This window comes from Hemitrygon akajei, chromosome 9, assembly GCF_048418815.1.
Source record: "Hemitrygon akajei chromosome 9, sHemAka1.3, whole genome shotgun sequence".
Lineage (NCBI taxonomy): Eukaryota > Metazoa > Chordata > Chondrichthyes > Myliobatiformes > Dasyatidae > Hemitrygon > Hemitrygon akajei.
This window is the reverse complement of record NC_133132.1, coordinates 111,337,236-111,359,106: the sequence shown is the minus strand read 5'-3', so window position 1 is coordinate 111,359,106 and position 21,871 is coordinate 111,337,236. Positions and strand designations below refer to the sequence as shown.

Below are 21,871 nucleotides of genomic sequence, written 5' to 3'. Positions count from 1 at the left end.
ATGATCCTCTAAACTTTTCCTGTACAGGTTATTAAAATGGCTTTCAAATCATGTAATTGTACCAAATTCTACCACTTCCTCTGGTAAATTATAACTTTTAAATCTCAATGTAGATCAAGATTTTTTAATGTCATTTTCAGTACACAAGTGTAAAGGAGAACAAAATAATTGTTACTCCAGATCCAGTGTAGCATAAGAGAAGCACAATAATTTAAAGAACACAATAGTAAATAAATGCAGTAATTATAAATACATGAGATAGTTTACATACATAGATTGCATGTCCATAAAGTGACACTAGGTACAGGAATGTCTATAGGTGACTCTGACAGAAAACTATAAAGTGGATGTTGCGAGGGCGTGTGGTGGGGTGGGTTAGTGGGTGGAGGTGTTGACCAGTCTTACTGCTTGGGGAAAGTAATTGTTATTGAGTCTGGTGGTACTCGTGGATGCGACATTGCCTCCACCCTGATGGGAGAGAGGCAAACAGTCCATCAGCGGGGTCAGTGATATTGCTGACCATTTTCTGGCAGCTTTCTGTATATATGTCCTTGATGCATGGCAGGCTAGTGCTGGTGATGTGTTGGGCATTTTGGCTACCTGTTGTAGAGGCATTCTGTCGTGTCGTAGTGTAATTTCTGTATTAAGAAGTGATGCAACATGTTAGGATGCCTTTTACTGTGCATCTGAGGAAGGCTGTGAGTATGGATGTGCATAGTCTGGCTCTCTTCAGCCTCCGCAGAACATAGAGCTGTTGGTGATCTTTCTTGATTGTGTAGGACCATGTTCTGGGACCATGAGAGGTTGTGCCACGGAAGTAAAGAGGGGAGTGACTGGTGCAAGTGTGTCCCCTAGTTTTGGAGTCCCCTGGCCTGGGGAAAAGCCCTGGAGACTTTGGCCATTTCATATTATCTGTCCCCCTCATGATTCTATAAACCTCTTAAAAAGTCATCTGCAGCAGCAAAACTAATCCAAAATCTACACAAAATAGTTGTTGTTTTCCTGTGACCATACGGACTGTTATACTTGTGTGATGTGCCCACAGCTCCAATGATTGCTCCAAAACTCAAACCCTTTATTTGCTCCTTTATTAGCAATACAATTAAGCACTATTGAGCATTATCTTAGCAGTCAGCAAAAGATACGACCTCCACAGACCCAAGCTACAAACTGCCAGAAATATAACAGAAGTTATACTGGAGAAAAGATAACTCGTGTGGGAATGAGAATCATGATTGTGAAATATAACAACCAACAAGTCACATTGGGCTTATATGTATTTAAAAACAGGAGGACCAGCATTGTAGGGCCATGATTGGCTAAGACAACTACTGGTAGAGAATTTGAGGAGCTTTCGGAAAGTTTCAAACATTTGGTTTTTGCGTGTATAAATAAGCAGAATCTATTCTGTCTGCATTAAAGTATTGTATGAACTTCAAGTGGGAGCCAAACAGCTGCTTATAAAAGTAGATGCGAAGACCAAAGCCTACTGGATGAATGAAAGGTCAAAAAGAAAGGAGTCAATATGAAAACAGAGGATTCATCAGATGATGTTTTGGATGAGGAAACCAAGAGGAGAGATTAGATTGTAAAGGGGACGATAGAAGGATTAATAAGATAATATTCCAGTGAACCAAAAGTACCTTCCAAATGTAATGCCCTGGTTCACATCTTTACTGTTATGCTGTAGGTATTTCAGTTAGCAGTTTGTTCTGCTTTCAGCCTGTTTGGGTTATTGTTAAAGGTAAGGGATGATGTAGAATGTGTGCCACCCAGTTAGGAGGAGGTTTTCTTGGTGAAGGAGATGAAGAGAGAAGTCGCTGGGGAGAACTGATTGTCGGATACGATCCGGTGGGAGACCCGTTCGTTGGAGATGGATTGCAAGTGACGTTCAGAAGGTGGTGTGAGACCGAGGGCCCAGTGCGTGAGTGACAGCGAAGTTCAAGATGAGCTCCAACTTGTGCACATATGACTGTAATTTTATAGCACTAATTTTGTAACAGGTTAGCAAATTATACCGCATCCCTGCAAACTGAGGTTTGGGGTGGGAGAGTTGTCTCAGTTTCTGTCTCTGTTTTCCCTAGACTTGTGCAGCCAAGGAAACCGGGGGTTTCACAAAGATCAAGATGCACAAACTAGAAGAAAAGGAAGAAGAGAAGTTGTCCACCGCTGTCAGAATCACTTCTTGCAGTCTCAGAGTCAAATCCTACAACCACCATGGAGGAGGGCCCAGAAGCTGAGATTGTTTTCACAGGCACAAGTTTCACCTGAAAGCACAGTGATCCCCTTGTCAGGAAAGACATTATCCCACCAGAGTAAGAAATCCCCTATGGCAATTAAATCTTCAGGCCTGAAAGGGACAATTGAAAAATTTATGATGCTATGGATCTGTATATAATATATACTGTGTATATAGTTGGGATGCTTTCTTCATTAAGTTGGAGTTCATAGCTAAGCAGGGAGGAATGTTGTGCATTTAATATTTTAAGGAGCATTATAGTGAATGTTGTGCAAATACTGCTCCATGCAAAGTTATCATTTGCCTGCAAATTAACAGATCATACACCAATATAAAATTATAAACAAATATATTTACCAAATTTACAATTACAGAAGAAAATGAGGAGAAAAATAAAAGAGCCCATTACAGTTAAACCAGTCTGGTGAGATCATTTCTGGAGTAGTCAGGTGTATCGCTTTACTTGCAAACTGAACCCACGTTCTGTATGAAAGACACCAGCCACAGTTCGAACTTCCCTCAAAGACCATCTCAAACGAGCTGGTCTCTCAAGAGTATTGGCATTTCCTCCTTGGAGCCATTCATCTGTGCAATGAACTTCTTACAATGGGTTCTGCTTTGAATGGCATTCTACAGCATCTTCCCTTGTGCCCCATTCAGCAGCTCCTGCAAAAAGACCCCAAACCGGACTACTGCCCTTCAGAAATCTGATCCCACCGATCTCTCCTGAATCTTTCATTGCAGAAAGTTACAACTGGATGACACAACATTCCTAAGTTGGACAACATAACTCATTATCTTTAATCAAAGCCAAAACTCTATTACTAATAAGACACAGCATAGGGGATAAAACCTCACAGCATGGCAGTAAAAATCTTAACCAGGACATTACAGAGATTAAGCTTTCCTGTTCGTTTAAATAATTCTTTACAGGTTATATATATAAATTTGTGAATTGGATACTTCATCATGCTACTACGTGAAATGTGCATGCATCACTTAAAGTAAACTCGAAGTTTGAGCTGCATTTTGGAGTCCTGTGTCTTCATTTGAATTAGTTTAATGTTTTGATATTACAAAACATAATGTTCAAAATACATTTATAATCAATGTATGTATACACTATACAACCTTGCGATGCATCTTATAGTCAGCCACAAAACAAAGAAACCCAAAAGAGCCTATATTAAAAAAAGACTGTCAAACACCCAATGTGCAAAAAAAATCATACAAACAATAAAAGTAAACAAATACCATTCAGAACAAAAGTGAGTCTACAGACACAAAGCCCAAAGCAGCCAGAGCAGGCCACAGTTCAGCACAGAGCCACATAAATGTCATGGAGCAGCAAACAGAACAGACTGGACCCTCGCCTCTGGTCCCAGCATGCTGCCTTATCAATCCATCTGGCCTGGCATGGAAATGGTCCAGATGTCGGTTCGTTCTTTGCTCGACCTGGGACCTGGGCTTGGACCCTGCCTGCACCCAACCTTCCTAAATTGGCCTGGCATTTGGATCGATCAAACCTCTCCTTCATCTTAGGTTCACAGGCCTCAAATCTGCCTCTCCTGTGCTTTGCTTACCCCGGCTTTGACTAGAATATGCCTTGACTTTGTCCTGTACCCACATGTTTCAACCCTTGACTCAGCCTCACTTTTGCTTGCCTCTCCATTGTTTGTGGTGATCATTTACCATAAATGTGTTTATCAGAAAAAGTTTTATTAATAAAGTAGAGGCATTCTTTCAGAAACAAGAGAAATTCTACAGATGCTGAAAATCCAAGCAACGCACACAAAGTGTTGGAGGATCTCAGCAGTATCTATGGAAAAAAAAAGTACAGATAATGTTTTGGGCTGAGACCCTTTGGCAAGACGGATTAGAGCAGGCAATGTAAACTAAACGGTAGCAATAATCGGGAAAGTGAAGCACAGATCTGTGGAAATACTAAATGGTAGTTGAGTAGTGGTTTGGATGTTTATATTTACATCTTTGTACATATCAAATTGATTAGGATGTTGCCAAGGATGAAATTGATGCATGGAGCTGGCTTGGTGGAAGGAATCAGAAGGTGCTGTGGAGTGTTGCTTTTCAGGCCTGTGACCAGTGGTGGATTAGTGCTGGATCCTCTGTTATTTGTCATATATATAAAAAACCATCTGAGTGCATGGCATGATTGGTATGCTTGCAGATGATTGGTGGTGTAGGGAAGAAGGTTGGCTGAACTTGCAATAGGATCGAGATCTACTGGGAAAGTGGGTCAGGAATGGCAGAAGAAACTTAACCCAGATGACTGTGTATTTTAGGAAATTAAATCAGGACTTGGTAAACAAAATATGCTGATGTGGCACTGGGAAGTGTAGCACAACAGAGTGAACTAGGGGTACATGTACATAGTATTCTGAGAATGGCGACTCGGGAAGAAGGTGGGGAGGAAAACATGTTCCAGTTGTACAGGATTTTGGTGCAATATCACCTGGAATACTGTTTTTTACTTTGGTAACCAGACAAATAACCTTTTCCTCAATCTTATCAAAACAAAAGAGATGATTATCAACTTCAGGAGATCTCACACCACTCTACATCAGCAGCACAGCAGTGGAAACTGAACGGTTTCAAACTCCTGGGAGTGCACAGTTCCATAACCTCCCATGGTCCCAGAACACATCCTACACAATCAAGAAAGCTTCACTGGCACCAATCTACCCACCATCAAGGACGTGGCTACAGAATGGTGCCTGAAAAGGGCCAGTAACATCATAAAGGATCACACACTAAAGGACTGTTTGGTCCACTCCCATTAGGAAGGAGGCTATGTCGCATCCATGGCAAGACCGCCAGACTCAAAAACAGTTACTTTCCCTAAGCAGTCAGGCTGATCAACGTTTCCACACCCTCCATCCATCATCACTACTTTTTAATTTCCTGTCAGTCACCTTGACACCTTATGTACAGACACTCCTGTACCTAGCGTCACCTTATAGTCAAACATACAATGAATTATATAAGCTATCTCATGTATTTGTATGTATTATGTTTTTTTTTAATTATTGTGCTCTTTATCTTATTGTGTTTTTTTTTAGTGCTGCGACAGATCTGAAGTGACAATTATTTTGTTTGCCTTTACACTTGTGCACTGAAAATGACACTAAACAATCTAGAATCATGTTATAGAGGGATTCAATTACGATACTGAAGGTGCAGAAAAGGTTCATGAGGGTGTTGCCAGGACTGGAGGGCTTGACTTACAAGGAGACACAGGATAGGCGGGAACTGTTGTCCATGGAGCATAGACTAAGACTAGCTCACTCAGGTTTCACCGATGGAGTACATAAGGCATTGATTTGCAGCAGTTTGGAGTTTGAGCAGTGGCCAATCAGTGATCAGGATTAGATTGCAAGAACAAACAAAAATAAAGCACAGACAAGTGGAGTGACCATTGTTTGAGCAACCTTTGGTTGTACTGGACAGAGTTAGAGTGGTTATTTGAAGCTTTAGCTCTTTGAGACCTCAGCATATGTTGAACATGCTAAGGAGTTAGTATAGGGGGGATAAGATTTTTGAATCAATGGGCTCTCTTCCAGGGAAGGTGGGACCTGTAGAGAAGAGATGGTTTCCACCTGAACTGGTAGGGGACTAAAGGCCAATTTATACGTCAGCGTTGAATCTAAGCCATAGGTACCACGTACCCTTTGCTGTACTTACGCTGTAGGGTGATGTGCACCTCCCCAAAAATGTAATTCACATGTGGCGGCAACACAGACCGCAACAACTGTGATTGGTCCGCTTGGTAGTATCGCATTTCCTCCTATGCATTTCCAGTCACTTCTTCTCCACCATGTCTGTAGACCGATGCAAAATAGATGAACCAAATCGTCAAATCTACTTGCCGACATGCAAAAATGTTTGAAATACATTTCCTCGTCCATGTCTCTCACAAAGAAATTCAACACAATGGCATAGAAACCCCACCGCCAACTAGCATTTTGGCGCACACTAAAGTAGAGCCTATGCAGAAGTATAAATCAGGCCTATGGTGTAGCCCATACGCAGAAGTATATATCTGCCTTGATATCCTAGTGGGAAAGTTTGCTAGTGCTACACCGGTATATGGTGATACACAAACAATCATGTTCCTAATCGGAATGCATTTATCCTCAATATACATTTTGAGCCCATCATAGATTGATTCTATGTTCATATTTGCTTTTAACTTTTTACAAGAGAATCTCTTCATAAACTTCTTCATTTTTGATAAACCATACATACGCCATTAGCAATGCCTCATTGTCTCATACAGTTGACTCATAATTGTATGCCAAATTCTGTTTTTTATACCTCTGCATAGCTGATGCTCAATGTCTTCACTCAGTTCATCAATACAGTGAGTTAGAGTTATTACTCAGAGAAATTGATTTTAAAATACTGGTATCCATTTTGAGAACAGTGGTGAGCACTTCTGATACAGCAGGCATTATTAATTTTACACCAATTGTATGAGATTTTCCATACTTTGGTATCATTTTGGCAATGTTATAAGAAGCAATGAAACCACTATCAAGACCACAGAGATAAGGAGGAATTTTTTAGACAGAGAGTACTGAATCTGTGGAATGCTCTGCCACAGACAGCTGTGGAAGCCAAGACAGTGGGTATATTTAAAAGGAAAGTTATAGTTTCCCGATTGGTCATGGTATCGAAGGTTATGGCGAGAAGGCAAGTATATAGGGTTGAGTAGGATCTGTGATCAGCCATGATGGAATGACATAGCAGATTTAAAAGGCTGAATGGCCTAATTCTGCTCCTATGTCTTATAATCATTTTTAGCTTTCTTGACAAATGACTTAAGTATGCAACTCTTTTCAAATAAAAACACAAAATGCTGGCAGAACTCAGCAGGCCAGACAGCATCAATGGGAGGAGGTAATAACGATGTTTCAGGCCAAAACCCTTCATCAGGAGTGAAGTAACATGGGATGGTCGAGGGGGCATAAGAAGTGGGGGGAGGGATGAAGTAGAGAGCTGGGAAGTGATAGGCTGGAGGGAAATGGGCTAGGGGGAGGGTGGAGAATTATGGGAAATAAAAGAGAAAGAAAGGTAGGGCCCTGGGGGGAGATTATAGTGAGGGGGAAAGAAGAGAGAGAAAGAGAACCAGACTAAAATAATAGATAGGGATGGGGGTAAGGTGGGGGCAGGGGTATCAATGGAGGTCTGTGAGTTGGATGTTCATGCCGGCAGATAGGAGGCTACCTAGGCGGGAGATAAGGTATTGCTCCATCGACCTGCGTGTGGCCTCATCTTGACGATAGAGGAGGCCATGGACAGACATATCGGAGTGGGAGTGGTCTGTGGAATTGAGGTGTGTGGCCACAGGGAGATCCCGCCACTGCTGGAGGACTGAGCGCCGGTGTTCGGCGAAACGGTCTCCCAGTCTGTGGCGGGTCTCCCCAATGTATAAATGGCCACATCGGGATGTGGAGTCCTAGCTATGCCTGCCTTTTTGTCGGCCATGTGGAGCAATCTATGTTCCAAGCGTACACCGGTATCTGTCCTCCTCTTTTCTTACGTTATATCGACGACTGCATTGGCGCTGCTTCCTGCACATATGCTAAGCTCATCGACTTCATTCACTTCGCCTCCAACTTTCACCCCTCCCTCAAATTCACCTGGTCTATTTCTGACACCTCCCTCTCCTTTCTAGATCTTTCAGTTTCTATCTCTGGAGACAGCCTATCCACCGACATCTACTACAAACCTACTAACTCCCACAGCTACCTAGACTATTCCTCTTCCCACCCTGTCTCCTGCAAAAATGCTATCCCTTTCTCTCAATTCCTCCGCCTCCACTGCATCTGCTCTCAGGATGAGGCCTTTCATTCTAGGACAAAGGAGATGTCTTCCTTTTTTAAAGAAAGGGGCTTCCTTTCATCCACTATCAACTCTGCTCTCCATCGCGTCTCCTGTATTTCACGCACCTCTGCCCTCACCCCATCCCCCCACCAGCCCACCAGGGATGGAGTCCCCCTGGTCCGCACCTATCACCCTACCAGCCTACAGATCCAACGTATAATCCTCTGTAACTTCCACCACCTCCTACGTGATCCAGCCACATCTTCCCCTCCCCCTCACTCTCGGCTTTCCGCAGGGATCGCTCCCTACGCGACTCCCTTGTCCATTCATCCTCCCCATCCCTCCCCACTGATCTCCCTCCGGGCACTCATCCCTGCAAACGGAAGAAGTGCTACACCTGCCCCCGCTCTTCTTCCCTCACCACCATCCTAGGCCCCAGGCAGTCCTTTCAGGTGAGGCACCACTTCACCTGCGAGTCAGCTGGGGTGATATACTGTATCTGGTGCTCCCGATGTGGCCATTTATACATTGGGGAGACCCGCCACAGACTGGGAGACGGTTTCGCCGAACACCGGCGCTCAGTCCTCCAGCAGTGGCGGGATCTCCCTGTGGCCACACACTTCAATTCCACAGACCACTCCCACATCGACATGTCTGTCCATGGCCTCCTCTACCGTCAAGATGAGGCCACACGTAGGTCGATGGAGCAATACCTTATCTCCCACCTAGGTAGCCTCCTACCTGCCGGCATGAACATTCAACTCACAGACCTCCGTTGATACCCCTGCCCCTCCCCCCACCCCATCCCTATCCATAATTTTAGTCTGGTTCTCTTTCTCTTTTTTCCCCCCTCACTATAATCTCCCCCCAGGGCCCTACCTTTCTTTCTGTTTTATTTCCCATAATTCTCCACCCTCCCCCTAGCCCATTTCCCTCCAGCCTATCACTTCCCAGCTCTCTACTTCATCCCTCCCCCCACTTCTTATCCCCCCTCGACCATCCCATGTTACTTCACTCCGGATTAAGGGTTTCGGCCCGAAACGTCGTCACTATCTCCTCTCATAGGTGCTGTCTGGCCTGCTGAGTTCTGCCAGCATTTTGTGTTTTTATTTATTTCCAGCATCTGCAGATTCACTCGTGTTAACTCTTTTCAAATGTTTTTTTCATCTCCTGGAATTGAGTAATACCATAAGTAGCCTTTCAGTGTGTCTTTTATGGAAATGTTCCTGCAATCTTGATGGTTTCATGGCTTCATGAGACAGTACACTATTAGAAGCAAGACACATGGGGTGTCACTGATCTGATGGGAATGGAATAAAACCATACTTCAGGTATGTAACATTGTATTGACACACTTTCTGTAGTTTCTGTTTCTAGCAGAATTAGAATTCAGGGTTTAACTGCTTTCAGGCTCATAGAGATTGTGCTGTATGTATTTATCCATCATTAACGGGGCTAAGAAGAAATCCGGAGCCAGAGACCGGTAGGCGGTCAATAGGAGGGAGGACTTCATCAATCTATTGTCCGGCAACTCCTGCAGCCGAAGAGGCCTACATGTGTAGCGATCTTCGTGCCAGTGGATCCTGACCTCTGAGGCCGAGAGAGTGGGACTGTCTCCATGCTAAGGCTTTTTCACTATAATATCTTTCACGCACAGGTCCTTGTGTTGTGCATCTTCGTCTTCTTTCTCTCTTCAAAAGTCCTACGGTGATGGGAGAGCAGCGAACCAACAGGTGGAGGTGACCACTGAGTTGCAGTTGCAAACCTGCACGTAGGCAGCCCTTGGACAGATGGTCGTGCTCCTCTGAACCCAGGGCAGTAGGGGAGTCCGGCAGCATCCAGGTTGACTGGGTAGCCCTTTTTAGGACAGCGCTGCCCACCCTGTAATCAGGGAGGGGCCTAGAAAAGGTGGCCTAAACATCGCCTGCCCTAAATCATTCGGCCAGTTAACCGCGACTGACGGATCACCCAATCATTGCGGTCGAAATCAAAAGAAAAAGATTCTCCGTCTAGGAGCATGGAACATTCACACCTTAATGGATAAGGAAAACACTGCAAGACCTGAAAGGAGAACAGCTCTCATTGGTAAAGAACTTGCTCGCTACAACATTGACATCGCAGTGCTGAGTGAAACCAGGGTTGCAGATGAGGGATCCATCACTGAGCTTGCCAGCGGCTCGACTTCTTCTGGAGAGGAAGGGCGCAGAACGAAGACAGGATCCACGGAGTGGGCTTCGCCATAAGGAGTACCCTGATGAAACAGCTCCCCAACCTGCCTGTTGGCATCAGCGAAAGATTGATGAAGCTACGTCTGCCCCTCAGCCAAAACCGACATGCAACTATCATTAGTGCCTATGCCCCCACCCTGACCAGCCCTACTGAAACCATAGAGCAGTTTTACGCTGACCTTGACTCCATCCTGCGCTCAGTGCCGGCCAGTGATAAGCTGATCTTGCTGGGAGATTTTAATGCCCAAGTCGGCCAAGACCACGATCAGTGGAGTGGAGTGCTCGACAGACATGGAGTCAGGAAGATGAACAGCAATGGCCTTCTTCTTCTCAGTAAATGTGAAAAGTATGACCTCACTATCACAAACACAGTGTTCAGAACGGCCAACAAATTCAAGACAACATGGATGCACCCTAGACCCAAACAATGGCCTCTGATCGATTATGTCATTGTCTGTCAACGTGACATCCGAGACGTAGTCTTCACACGAGCCATGCGAGGAGCAGAGTGTTGGCCGGACCACAGATTCCTCCGCACCACCCTCAAGCTACATCACAAAAAGTGTCCAAAGGCAGTACGGCCATCCTTTAACCTCCAAACTTCAGCACCCTCCGTGTCTACACGAATTTCAAAATACTCTTAAACAGAAACTATCAACAAACCAACCAGTCACAGGTAACCCAATCCAGAAGTGGAGCCACTTCAGAAATGCTGTAACTGAAACGGCAAAATCTACCCTAGGCCGCAGAAAGCGCACCCACCAAGATTGGTTCAATGAGAATAGCACCATCATCGATGACCTACTCACCAAGAAGAACAAGGCATTCAAAGAATGGCAGGATGACCTGAACTCCATCTGCAAAAAGGACAGATTCAAGTCCTATCAGGCACTCGCTCAAAGGGAAATCCGTATAATGCGCGACACATGGTGGAATAAGAAGGCGGATGAGGTTCAGCACTACGCTGACACAAACAACACCAAGCAGTTCTTCAACGCCATCAAGTCTGTCTTTGGTCCCTCAAAGTTAAGAATAGCTCCTCTGCTTTCTGCAGATGGATCCTCGCTGATCAAGAACAAAAAGGGCATCAACATCAGATGGAAGGAACACTTCAGTCAGCTCCTGAACCGCCCCTCCACTGTCAACCAGTCAGTACTCTACCAGATTCCCCAGAGCCCAGTCCATGAGCACCTCAACAACCCCCCCCTCCCTGACCGAGGTCAGCACAGCCATCAAACAGATGAGCTGTGGCAAAGCACCAGGCAAGGATGGTATTCCCGCAGAACTGTACAAAGCCCTCAACCAGGAGTCACTCGAGGCATTCCAGGACGTCCTGGTTAGTATCTGGGAAGAGGAAGTAATGCCACCCAACCTTCGGGATGCTGCAATAGTCACCCTATACAAAAACAAAGGCCCGCGCGCAGACTGTGGGAACTACCGGGGCATCTCCCTACTCTCCATCGCCGGAAAAATCCTGGCTTGCATCATCCTCAATAGACTTTTTTCAACAGTATCCGAAGGAAACCTCCCAGAATCGCAATGCAGCTTTCGGCCTAAACTCAGTACTGTGGATATGATCTTCACTGTTAGACAAATGCAGGAGAAATGCCTGGAGCAGAACATGAACTTGTACTTTGTCTTCATTGATCTGACTAAAGCATTTGATACTGTCAACAGCGAAGCCTTGTGGATCATCCTCGGGAAACTTGGCTGCCCTCCGAAGTTCATCAACCTCATACGCCTCTTCCATGACAACATGACTGGAGGGATTCTCTCAGCTGACGAACCTAGCGAGAAATTTGACATTTCCAACGGCATTAAACTGGGCTGTGTGCTTGCACCAGTATTTTCAACCTTTTCTTCACTCTAGTACTAATGCATGCCGTCAAAGACTTAAACCTGGGCATTTATATCAAATACCGCCTGGACAGGTCTCTCTTTAACCTATGTTGCCTTGCAGCACAGACAAAGACCCTCTGAAAGCTGTTCATAGAAACACTCTTTGCAGATCACTGCGCACTCATGGCGCACCAAGAGGACCACCTACAAACAATGGTCAGCAGATTCTCTGCCACATCTAAATTGTTCTGCTTGACAATCAGCCTCGGTAAAACAGAGGTCCTCCTGCAGCCTGCACCTAACAGTGCTCCACCACAGCCATGCATCACCATTGATGTCACACAACTATGGAACATTGACAACTTCAAATACCTGGGGAGAACCATCTCCAGCGACGGGGCCCTTGATAAAGAAATCATGTCAAGGATCCAGAAAGCAAGCCAGGCACTCGGAAGGCTCCGGGTCAAAGTTCTGCAGCACAAAGACATTCGCCTCTCCACTAAACTGAAGGTCTACAATGCTGTTGTGGTCTCATCACTTCTATATGGCTGTGAAACCTGGACACTGTATCGCAGACATGTCAAACAGCTTGAAAAATTCCACAAACACGCTCTGCGATCAATCATGCAAATCCACTGGCAAGACTGTATCTCCAACCTGACAGTCCTGGACCGAGCCAATTCCACAAGCATTGAAGCCAAGGTTTCGAAGGCTCAGCTCAGATGGACCGGCCATGTGATCCGCATGGATGAGTCCAGAATGCCGCGTCAGTTGTTCTACGGAGAACTGGAGCAGGGCAACCGTGCCCAAGGTCATCCAAGGAAGAGGTACAAGGACAACCACAAGTCAAACCTTAAGTAGGCCAAACTCTAGCCCCGCGATCTCGAACACACTGCTGCTGATCAGTCCAAGTGGTGCAATCTATGCTCCAAGGCAGCAAACAACTTCCAAGCCAACTGGCGCATGCAACGCCTCAAGGCGAGTCGAGAAAGGCACAGGAAGGCGTCCGCTCCTGCCCCAACAGGCGGTGCTCCTTGCCCCATCTGCAACCGTATCTGCACTTCAGATTTCGGCCTCAGAAGTCATATGCGTGCCCACAGACATTGACTGCGCAACACATTCGTCTTCCTTGGACTTCGAGAGACCACTACTACTAACGGGGCTAAATTCAAATAAAAAAAATAACACAAACTGGAAATGCCTATTGGATGTTGACGATGGCAGTGAGTGGACATTGTCGATCACGTCTCGTGCCTCAAATTAGGGTGCTGCTTACCGCCTCCCCCAAGAATCTTGAACCCCCTCTCCCGACAACTTCTATTTCCTTTAATGCTCCCTTAGGATGTATAATGCTCCCTTGGGAGGGCAGTGTCGCCCCCCCATTGGGAAATACTGCTCTAACTTAATTGCATCTTTGTCTGTTTCCATTGAAACAGCAATTACAATTGATCTTTTGAATACAAGTTGTGTTTTAGTTAGGAGCTGTTTTTGAATGCTCTCCTTTAAGATTCCACAAACTAAACAATCTTTCAGTGCATCATTAAGACCATCACCAAACTGAGAATACTGTACTCACATAATGCTGGAGGAACTCAGCAGGCCAGGCATCCTCCATGGAGAAAAGCACAGTTGACATTTCTGGCCAAAACCCTTCGGCAGAACTGAAGAAAAAAGCTGAGGGGTAAATTTGAAAGGTGGGGGCAGGAGAGAGAGAAACACTTGGCAATAGGTGTAACTTGGAGGGGGAGGGATGAAGCTAAGAGCTGGGGAGTTGATTGAAAGAGGCAGAGAAAGCCATGGAAGAACGCAGAAAGAGGGAGGATAGAGAAGAGGAAACATCAGCAAGAAACCTCAGCACAAAATTCCTCAACACTAGCATCACCACGATTACACAAATGAAGGACCAATTCATCGATAATGACCCTGACTGGGAGCAAAGCAATAATGCAAAGAGAGGTGTTCTCGACATGATTTCCTGCCACCAAGAACTGCTTCATGAGAGGAAATTTAAGAAAAGGCAGTCAAATCTTGCTGCTTACTTGAAGAAGCTAAAGTTAGAGGAGGACCCATGGCTTGGTCTCTCCTCCAAGATGTAACCACCACCCACTTCCCTTCACTGCTGCAGCAATGTGTTGCTGCTCCACTGATATAAAGGTTAGGCCTATTTCCATATTTGTTATTCCGTGAATTACTGTGTTTTCATAAAATAATATATCATATATCTTGGGTTTGATTTTTTTATATTTATCAGGCACATATGTCCATTTATGTAATGTTATAATGACCCTGCACAGCGTAGGTTTATTTAACACTCCTCCTCTGAGGAACACATCTTCAGCATTAAGTGGGATCTGAGCTTATTTCCTTTTTTGCTGGTTTTCATTTGTAAATATGTCTTTAGTCTTCTCTGTCTTTTATGGCAGATGGAAATTGGCAGATAGGTGGTGTTATGAATACAACTTTTGAAATGGATGTTATGGAAGCTTTCCTTCTTTAGTGTTCTCTTACATTTCTTATACTCCTCAAGTACCTCATTTGTTCCTCCATGCTTTTACCTGCTATGCACCTCCTTCTTCTTAACCAGGGCCTCAAAGAATGTTTTCTCCTCCAGGAATGTCTTCCTTCTCCACAGTCACAGCTTCTATTTTCTTTTCTTCTAGGTTATTTTATCTATGTCCTCACTCCTTACCTGCTCCCATTCAGTCAGTGACCAGATAATCTCATTTACAGTTTATCCTCATGATGACCCTGGTTTGACCCTGTCAGAGACGTCCCCCTCCCCATAACCTCTCTGCAGCTTAATAATCTTTTTTTTAAACCTTCCAGATTCTTTCAAAGGACCTTTGACCTGAAACATTAATTTTGTTTTTCTTCTTACTTGTGCAACTCAGTTGCTGGGTATTTCCAGCATTTTCTGATTTCTGTTTGTATTTTAGATATCCAGTGTCTACATTTTTTGCTAATGGGAAATGTCTTCTCAAAATTGGAATCCTGTCTGTCAAATTATCCTGAATTATTTCATTTCTACAAAGTTACTAATGTCTTGATATTTTTCTGTTTGGTTCTCTTCCATATCATGTACTCTCCAGGCCAGTAGCCACCCATTTTAATTACACTTCCCATTCCGTTATATCTATCCATGGCCTCCTCCACTGTTGGGATAAGGCTACAGTTAGGTTGGAGCATATCGGTGTGACCCGACGTAGATTGGGGACCACTTTGCTGAACATTTACACTCCGTCCGCCAGTACAAGCGGGATCTCCTAGTGGCCACTTATTTTAATTCCACTTGCATTCCCATTCCAATATGTCCATCCATGGCCTTCTCCACTATCGGGATAAGGCCTCACTTAGGTTGGAGGAACAATACCTTATATTCCTCTTCTCAGAAGTTTGTGAAGATTTGGCATGACATCTAAAAATTTGACAGACTGCTATAGATATGTGGTGGAGAGTATGTTAAGTGACTGCATCACGGTCAAGTATGGAAAAGCCCTTGAATGAACAACCCTACAAAAAGTAGTGGGCATGGCCATTCACTTTCCCTCTCCTAACAGTCACCCAGCTACCTGCCTACTGCAGCGCAAGTCCAAATTTCAAAGTAAATTTATTATCATAATATATGTTTCCATATGCAAACCTGAAATTTATTTTCTTACGGGCATTCACAGTAAATGCAAGTTATAGAAGTTTGTCGAAGTTTTAAATATCATGCTGAACCTTTGAAAACTTCTAAGAAAGTAGAGATGCTGCTGTTTTTTCTTTGTAATAGCACGTGTGCTGGTGAATCCGGGTGTATGGTAAAGTTAAAGGGCTGGAGATGAAGAAATATGACCAGAGAGAAGAGTGGACCATGGGAGAAAGGGAAAAAGGTGGGCACGAGGGGGGATGTGATAGGCAGGTGAGAAGAAGAGTTAAGCAGCCAGAGAGGTGAACAGAAAAAGAGGGAAGGGTTGGTGGGGGGGGGGGGGGGGGGGGGAAGAAAAAAATTACTGGAAGAAATTTATTTTTATGCCATCAGATTGGAGGCTACCTAGATGGAATATAAGACTTCTGCACAGTACTATATGTGTCAATGTCAGACATCCCACCCTGAAAAATTCACTTCTGGGAGGTAGCACCACCAACCCCTGCCCCCCGCAACCCCATATCTCCCCCCTCTCCGGTCGACCTCCAAGGGTGTATGTATACAGGACATTTGATTATGAAAGAACAAAACAATTTATTTGATCACATTGAAACTATTTACACGCACGCACGCACGCACACACACACACACACACATACACACACATATTTCTTGTTGAGTATATTGTTGGCAGTTTCAATGCTAATACAAATAGCTTTTCTATTTCTTCCGGAAGTCTCAACCTCATTGCAGTCTGTGTCAACGAATTTGTTAATTTTGCAAGACATCAGATTCAGAAGTGTTTTGTGAGACAGCTGAGTTCTGAATTCTGTCTTACTGTGACGCACCATGCTGAATGCCCTTTCTACATCACAATTAGAATTTGACAGCACCAAAAACAGCTTCATCAACTCCTTTACTTAAATGTGATGTCACAAATTTTAATAAGATGCTGTACATCTGGCATCTTTGAAGAACTGCTCTGATAAGATAGTTGTTTTTGTCAATCATCACATTGCAGTTGTCACTGCTAAATCCTACACAATTAGACCATTCAAGACCTTGGTCATGCATGGATGATGCAATGCAGTTGAATATGTTTTCAGCTTTGGCATCATTGCACACTGGCATGTCTACAAGTCCAACTGTTACCTTATCCTGTGTTTCATTCTAGTACCTGGCTAAAATGGCACATTCCTTTTCACACATGATATCGTTGCTTTTGTCAACCAAAATACTGTATGGCCTTTTTTCTGTCCGGATGAAGTTGTACAGATCCTCTGAACACTCAGGTTCCAGTGCCATGTTCACAATAGCTGCTGTCTTGTTTGATGAGCAGGCATAGTTTTTTTGCTATTTCTGAATCAGGAAACATTTTCCTGAATAGTTTGCCTGTGTGCTTACACACCTGGAATGGCAAGTTATGCTGAATGATGAAAGATGTAAAGTATACCTCAGCTCTGGTGACCTTCTCTGTCAGACTCTGGCTCTGCTGAAAAGAACTGTGAAATATCCCCATTCTCATTCTGACATGTCAGACCATGACTCCCCTTCTGCTATAATGAGGCTACTCTCAGGGTGAAGGAGAAGCACCTCATACTCCATCCAGGTAGCCTCCAACTTGACAGCATGAACATCAATTTCTCCTTCCAGGAATTTTTCTTTCTCTCTTATTTTCCTCTCTCCCTTTGCTTGTCTTCTCATGCCCACTCTGGCTTTCTACCTTTTCATCTCACCTGTCTATCACCTCCCCCTGGTGCCCCTCATTCTTCCCTCCTCCCACGATCTATTCTCATCTCCTATTAGATTACTTCTTCTCCAGCTCTTTACCTTTCTCACCCACCTGTCTTCACTTATCACCTAGTTTGTCCTCCTTTCCTTCGGCACACCTTGCAATTCTGGTGTCTTCCCCCTTCCTTTGCAGTCCCGATGAAAGGTCTTGGCCTGAAATGTGGACTGTTTATTCATTTCCAAATACGCTGCCTGACCTGCTGAGTTCCTCCAGCATTGTGTGTTGTCTCTGTAGCAGTGTCTTAATCTCTATTTAAATGTCTTTGTTTTTTAATAGTATTTCTGATCATCTCATTATTTCACCAATTACTTGGAATGTAATCCTGTAACTAATACAGACTTAATCTTTCCAACACATTGTTACAGTAATTTACAAAAAAAACTCAAATGTAATGTCACAAATTTTAATGAGATACTGTACATTTTCTAAAAAATATGGTGTTGCAAGCAGCATTATAAATAAACTTATTTGCATTGTTCCAGTGAATCCAATTCCATCGAATCTCAAGTCTGAAGCCAAGAAAGCTGCAAAAATTCTAAGAGAATTTACAGAAATAACTTCAAGAAATGGACCTGATGTAATTATACCAGGTTAGTAAGTTATTAATGTGTTGCTTTTTGGCATATCTTCATGTCAATGGACATAGGTAATATGTCTTGTCTTCTCTTGGGCTTTTATAATTCTTTTCATGTTCTCATTCCAGGAATTAGATACATGGTGGCACTGGGTTCAGGGATCATGTTCCACGTGTAGGAAAGCAATATGAAATCTATTGTTCATTATTATTGGTGGTCTTGTGGCATCTCAAGGCACATTTGTGATTCTGGAGAAAGAAAGAGATCAGAGAACGTTGAAAAACAAACTGCTGGAGGAACTCAGAAAACTGAGCAGCATCTGAGGAGACAAAGGGATTGTCAATGTTTCAAGTTGAGATTCTGCATGTAGTGCTGATGCAAATTCTCAACCTGAAATGTCAACAATCCATTTGTCTTGCTCAGATATTGCTCAACCCGCTAAGTTCTTCCAGCAGGTTGTTTTTTCTTTGTTCTAACTTACAACATCTGTAATCACACAAAATACTTGAGGAACTCAGCAGGCTAGGCAGCATCTATGGAAAAGAGTAAACTGTCAACATTTCAGGCTGAAACCCTTCCTGAGTCATGATAAAGGGTCTCAGCCTGAAACATTGACTGTTTACTCTTTTCCATAGATGTTGCCTGGCTTGCTGAGTTCCTCCCAGGATTGTGTGTGAATTGCTTTGATTTCCACTATATACATATTTTCTCTTGTTTGTGAACAATTGCAAACAGTTCTGACTCCACTCAAGACAGTTGCTGTCTATCAATCTCTGATTTAATTACGGTCGGCCCTCCTTATCCGCGATGGATTGTTTCCGGGACCCTTTGCGGATACCAAAAAATGTGGATGCTCAAGTCCCTTATTCAACCTGTCTCAATGTGGTGGATCTTAGGACCCGGCGGAACCCTAGACCTTATTTAACCTGTCTCAGTGTGGTGGACGTAGGACCCCGCGGCGGAGCTCTGAATCCGCAGTGTTTATGTTCACGAAAATAATCACAATCACGATTGAAAATAAAGTGGAAATAATAAAGCGATCAAAAAAGGTGAAATGCCATCAGTCATTGTAAAAGCGTTAGGCTACGTCGGTCAATGATCGGAACAATTTTAAAGGATAATGTGAGAAAGGCCCTGCCCCGATGAAAGCTACAATTATTACTAAACAACACAGTGGTTTAATTATTGGGTTTTGGGGTTTTGAGTTTTTGATCCTCCACATCAACCGATTCAGATTCTGCTCTAAATCCATCTGCATGTTTGTAGGTAAGACTAACATAGTGAGCCATATCTCAAATAATGATAGTGGGAGTACAGGAAAGAGGTAGAGAGCCTTGTGACCTGCTGACATAATAATGACCACTCTCTCAATATCAGCAAAAGAAAAGAGCTGGTCATTGACTTAAGGAGGGAAGGCAGTGTGTATGTTTCTGTTTACATAAATTATGCTAAGGTTAGGACCTTCCATATCCTAGGAGCGATCATCACAAATAGCGTGACCTGGGCCATTCATTAATGCCACAGCCAAGAAAGCTCATACCCGACTCTACTTCTTCAAGAGGCTAAAGAAATGTGGTATGTCTTCTTTGACCCTCACCAACTTTTATTGATGCACTATTTGGATGCATCATATGTTGGTATAGAAACTGCAAGAAGTTGTAGGCACAGCACATCACAGAAGCCAGCCTCCCACCATGAACTTTGTTTATGCCTAGTGCTGCTTCAGTAAAGCAGACAGCATGATCAAAGACCCACCCACCCTGGTCATTGACTCTTCTCCCTCTCCCATCAGGCAGAAGATAAAAACGCTTTAACGCATGTGCCAACAGGCTCAAAGACCGCTTCTTCCCCACTTTTATAGGGTTATTGTAAAAGTTCAGAGTAAATTTTAATTTCAGACTACATGTATGTCACCACATACAACTCTGAGATTCATTTTTCTGCTGGTATATTCAGTAAATCTATAGAATAGTAACTATAACAGGAAAAATTAAAGATCAACTAGAAGACAACAAACTGCAAATGCAAACATACAGTAAATAAATAGCAATAAATAACAAGAAAAAGGCTCTTTAAAGTGAGATTATTGTGGGAACATCTCAATGAATGGGCAAGTAGGTGTAGTTCTTCCCTTTTGTTCAAGAGCCTGATGGTTGAGGGTAGTAACTGCTCCTGAACTTGGTGCAAGTGCTGAGGCTCTTATATCTTCTACCTGATGGCGGCAGTGAGTAAAAAGTATGGCCTGGGTGGTGAGGATCTCTGATAGTGGATGCTGCTTTCCATCGACAGTGTTTCATGTAGATGTGCTTAATGGTTGGGTGAGCTTCACCTGTAATGTATTGGGCTGAATCCACTACCTTTTGAAGGAGTTTCTGTTGAAAGGCATTGGTGTTTCCATACCAAGCCATGATACACATCAGTTCCACTCTTGACCTCACCATCAATCTCGTTATGATCTTGCACCTTATTCTTTACCTGTATTGCAGAGGTTGTTGTTACACTTTTTTTTGCATTGTTACTGTTTTCCACGTGCTATCTCAATGTATTCAATTGATCTGTATGAAGACCAGCTATATACTTAACCTCACTAAGTGTGATAATAATAAACTAATTTACTATTAACCATACAAATCAGAACATTACAACAAAAATCCACAATCTTCCATGTTTTCTTTGTGGTGGGGGCATCTACCTACCACAATCACTTTTCTACCTGTTCACTCCACCTAGTATGTTATGCTCCTGTTTCTATATGTATCATTTGGAAGAAAGCCTCCCTTTGACTTTCCATTTATCCTTAAATAGTATCCCCTCATCTATTTTTGTTTCAGGTTTTCCATAGGGTCCCATCAACATTTTCTCTGATACCCAGTCTGTGTAATACTTCCTCGATCATTGGATATGTTTTCTGAGGGGAGATAGTAGGAACTTCTCCCCTTAGCATTTTCCTAAGGGTCATAGCTTTGGGGTAAGAGATTGACAGACAGATAGATAGACATATTTTATTGATCCCAAGGGAAATTGGGTTTTGTTACAGTCGTACCAACCAAGAATAGTGTAGAAATATAGCAATATAAAACCATAAATAATTAAATAATAATAAGTAAATTATGCCAAGTGGAAATAAGTCCAGGACCAGCCTATTGACTCAGGGTGTCTGACACTCCGAGGGAGGAGTTGTAAAGTTTGATGGCCACAGGCAGGAATGACTTCCTATGATGCTCAGTGTTGCATCTCGGTGGAATGAGTCACTGGCTGAATGTACTCCTGTGCCTAACCAGTACATTATGGAGTGGATGGGAGACATTGAATGGAATATGCAGTGCTTCAGTGGGCAGGTACCACTCACAACATTAAAGAAGTATTTAGACAAACACTTGAATTGCCAGCACATGGCAAGTCATAGTTTAAATGGTAATTGTACAGTTAGGTATGATGTTGGCATGGACGGGATGGGAGATAGAGTCCACGATTCTACAAGTGGCATAATGGTGTAACAGAAAGTGTTGTTGACCCACAGCTCTAGGAACCCAGCACCACTCCTGATTCTGGGTGTTGTTTGTGTGGAGCTTGCCTGCTTTCTCCAATTGAGAGGTACTTTGTAGAATATCTTGTTACTTATTGCAGTTGAGAGCTGAATTTACTTTTTGCTGTTATTGCAAATGACTGATCGTGAGAGCAATATCCAGGCCATGATAAAAGTCATCAAGAAATCTCCAGAAA

General features: G+C 43.5%; 1 protein-coding gene across 2 annotated transcripts in view; it reads left to right on the top strand.

The window, feature by feature from the left end:
* The window catches only part of sh3yl1 (SH3 and SYLF domain containing 1), an 86,546-nt gene that overhangs the window by 692 nt on the left and 63,983 nt on the right, over window positions 1-21,871 (top strand). The window contains exons 2-3 of one of the 2 annotated variants that reach the window (XM_073056792.1): window positions 2,085-2,315; window positions 18,056-18,163. In XM_073056792.1, coding sequence (XP_072912893.1) covers window position 2,315; window positions 18,056-18,163 — 109 coding nt within the window. In that variant the 5' untranslated portion in view covers window positions 2,085-2,314. The remainder of the gene's footprint in view (window positions 1-2,084; window positions 2,316-18,055; window positions 18,164-21,871) is intronic. The other variant, XM_073056793.1, reaches the window with a different exon arrangement.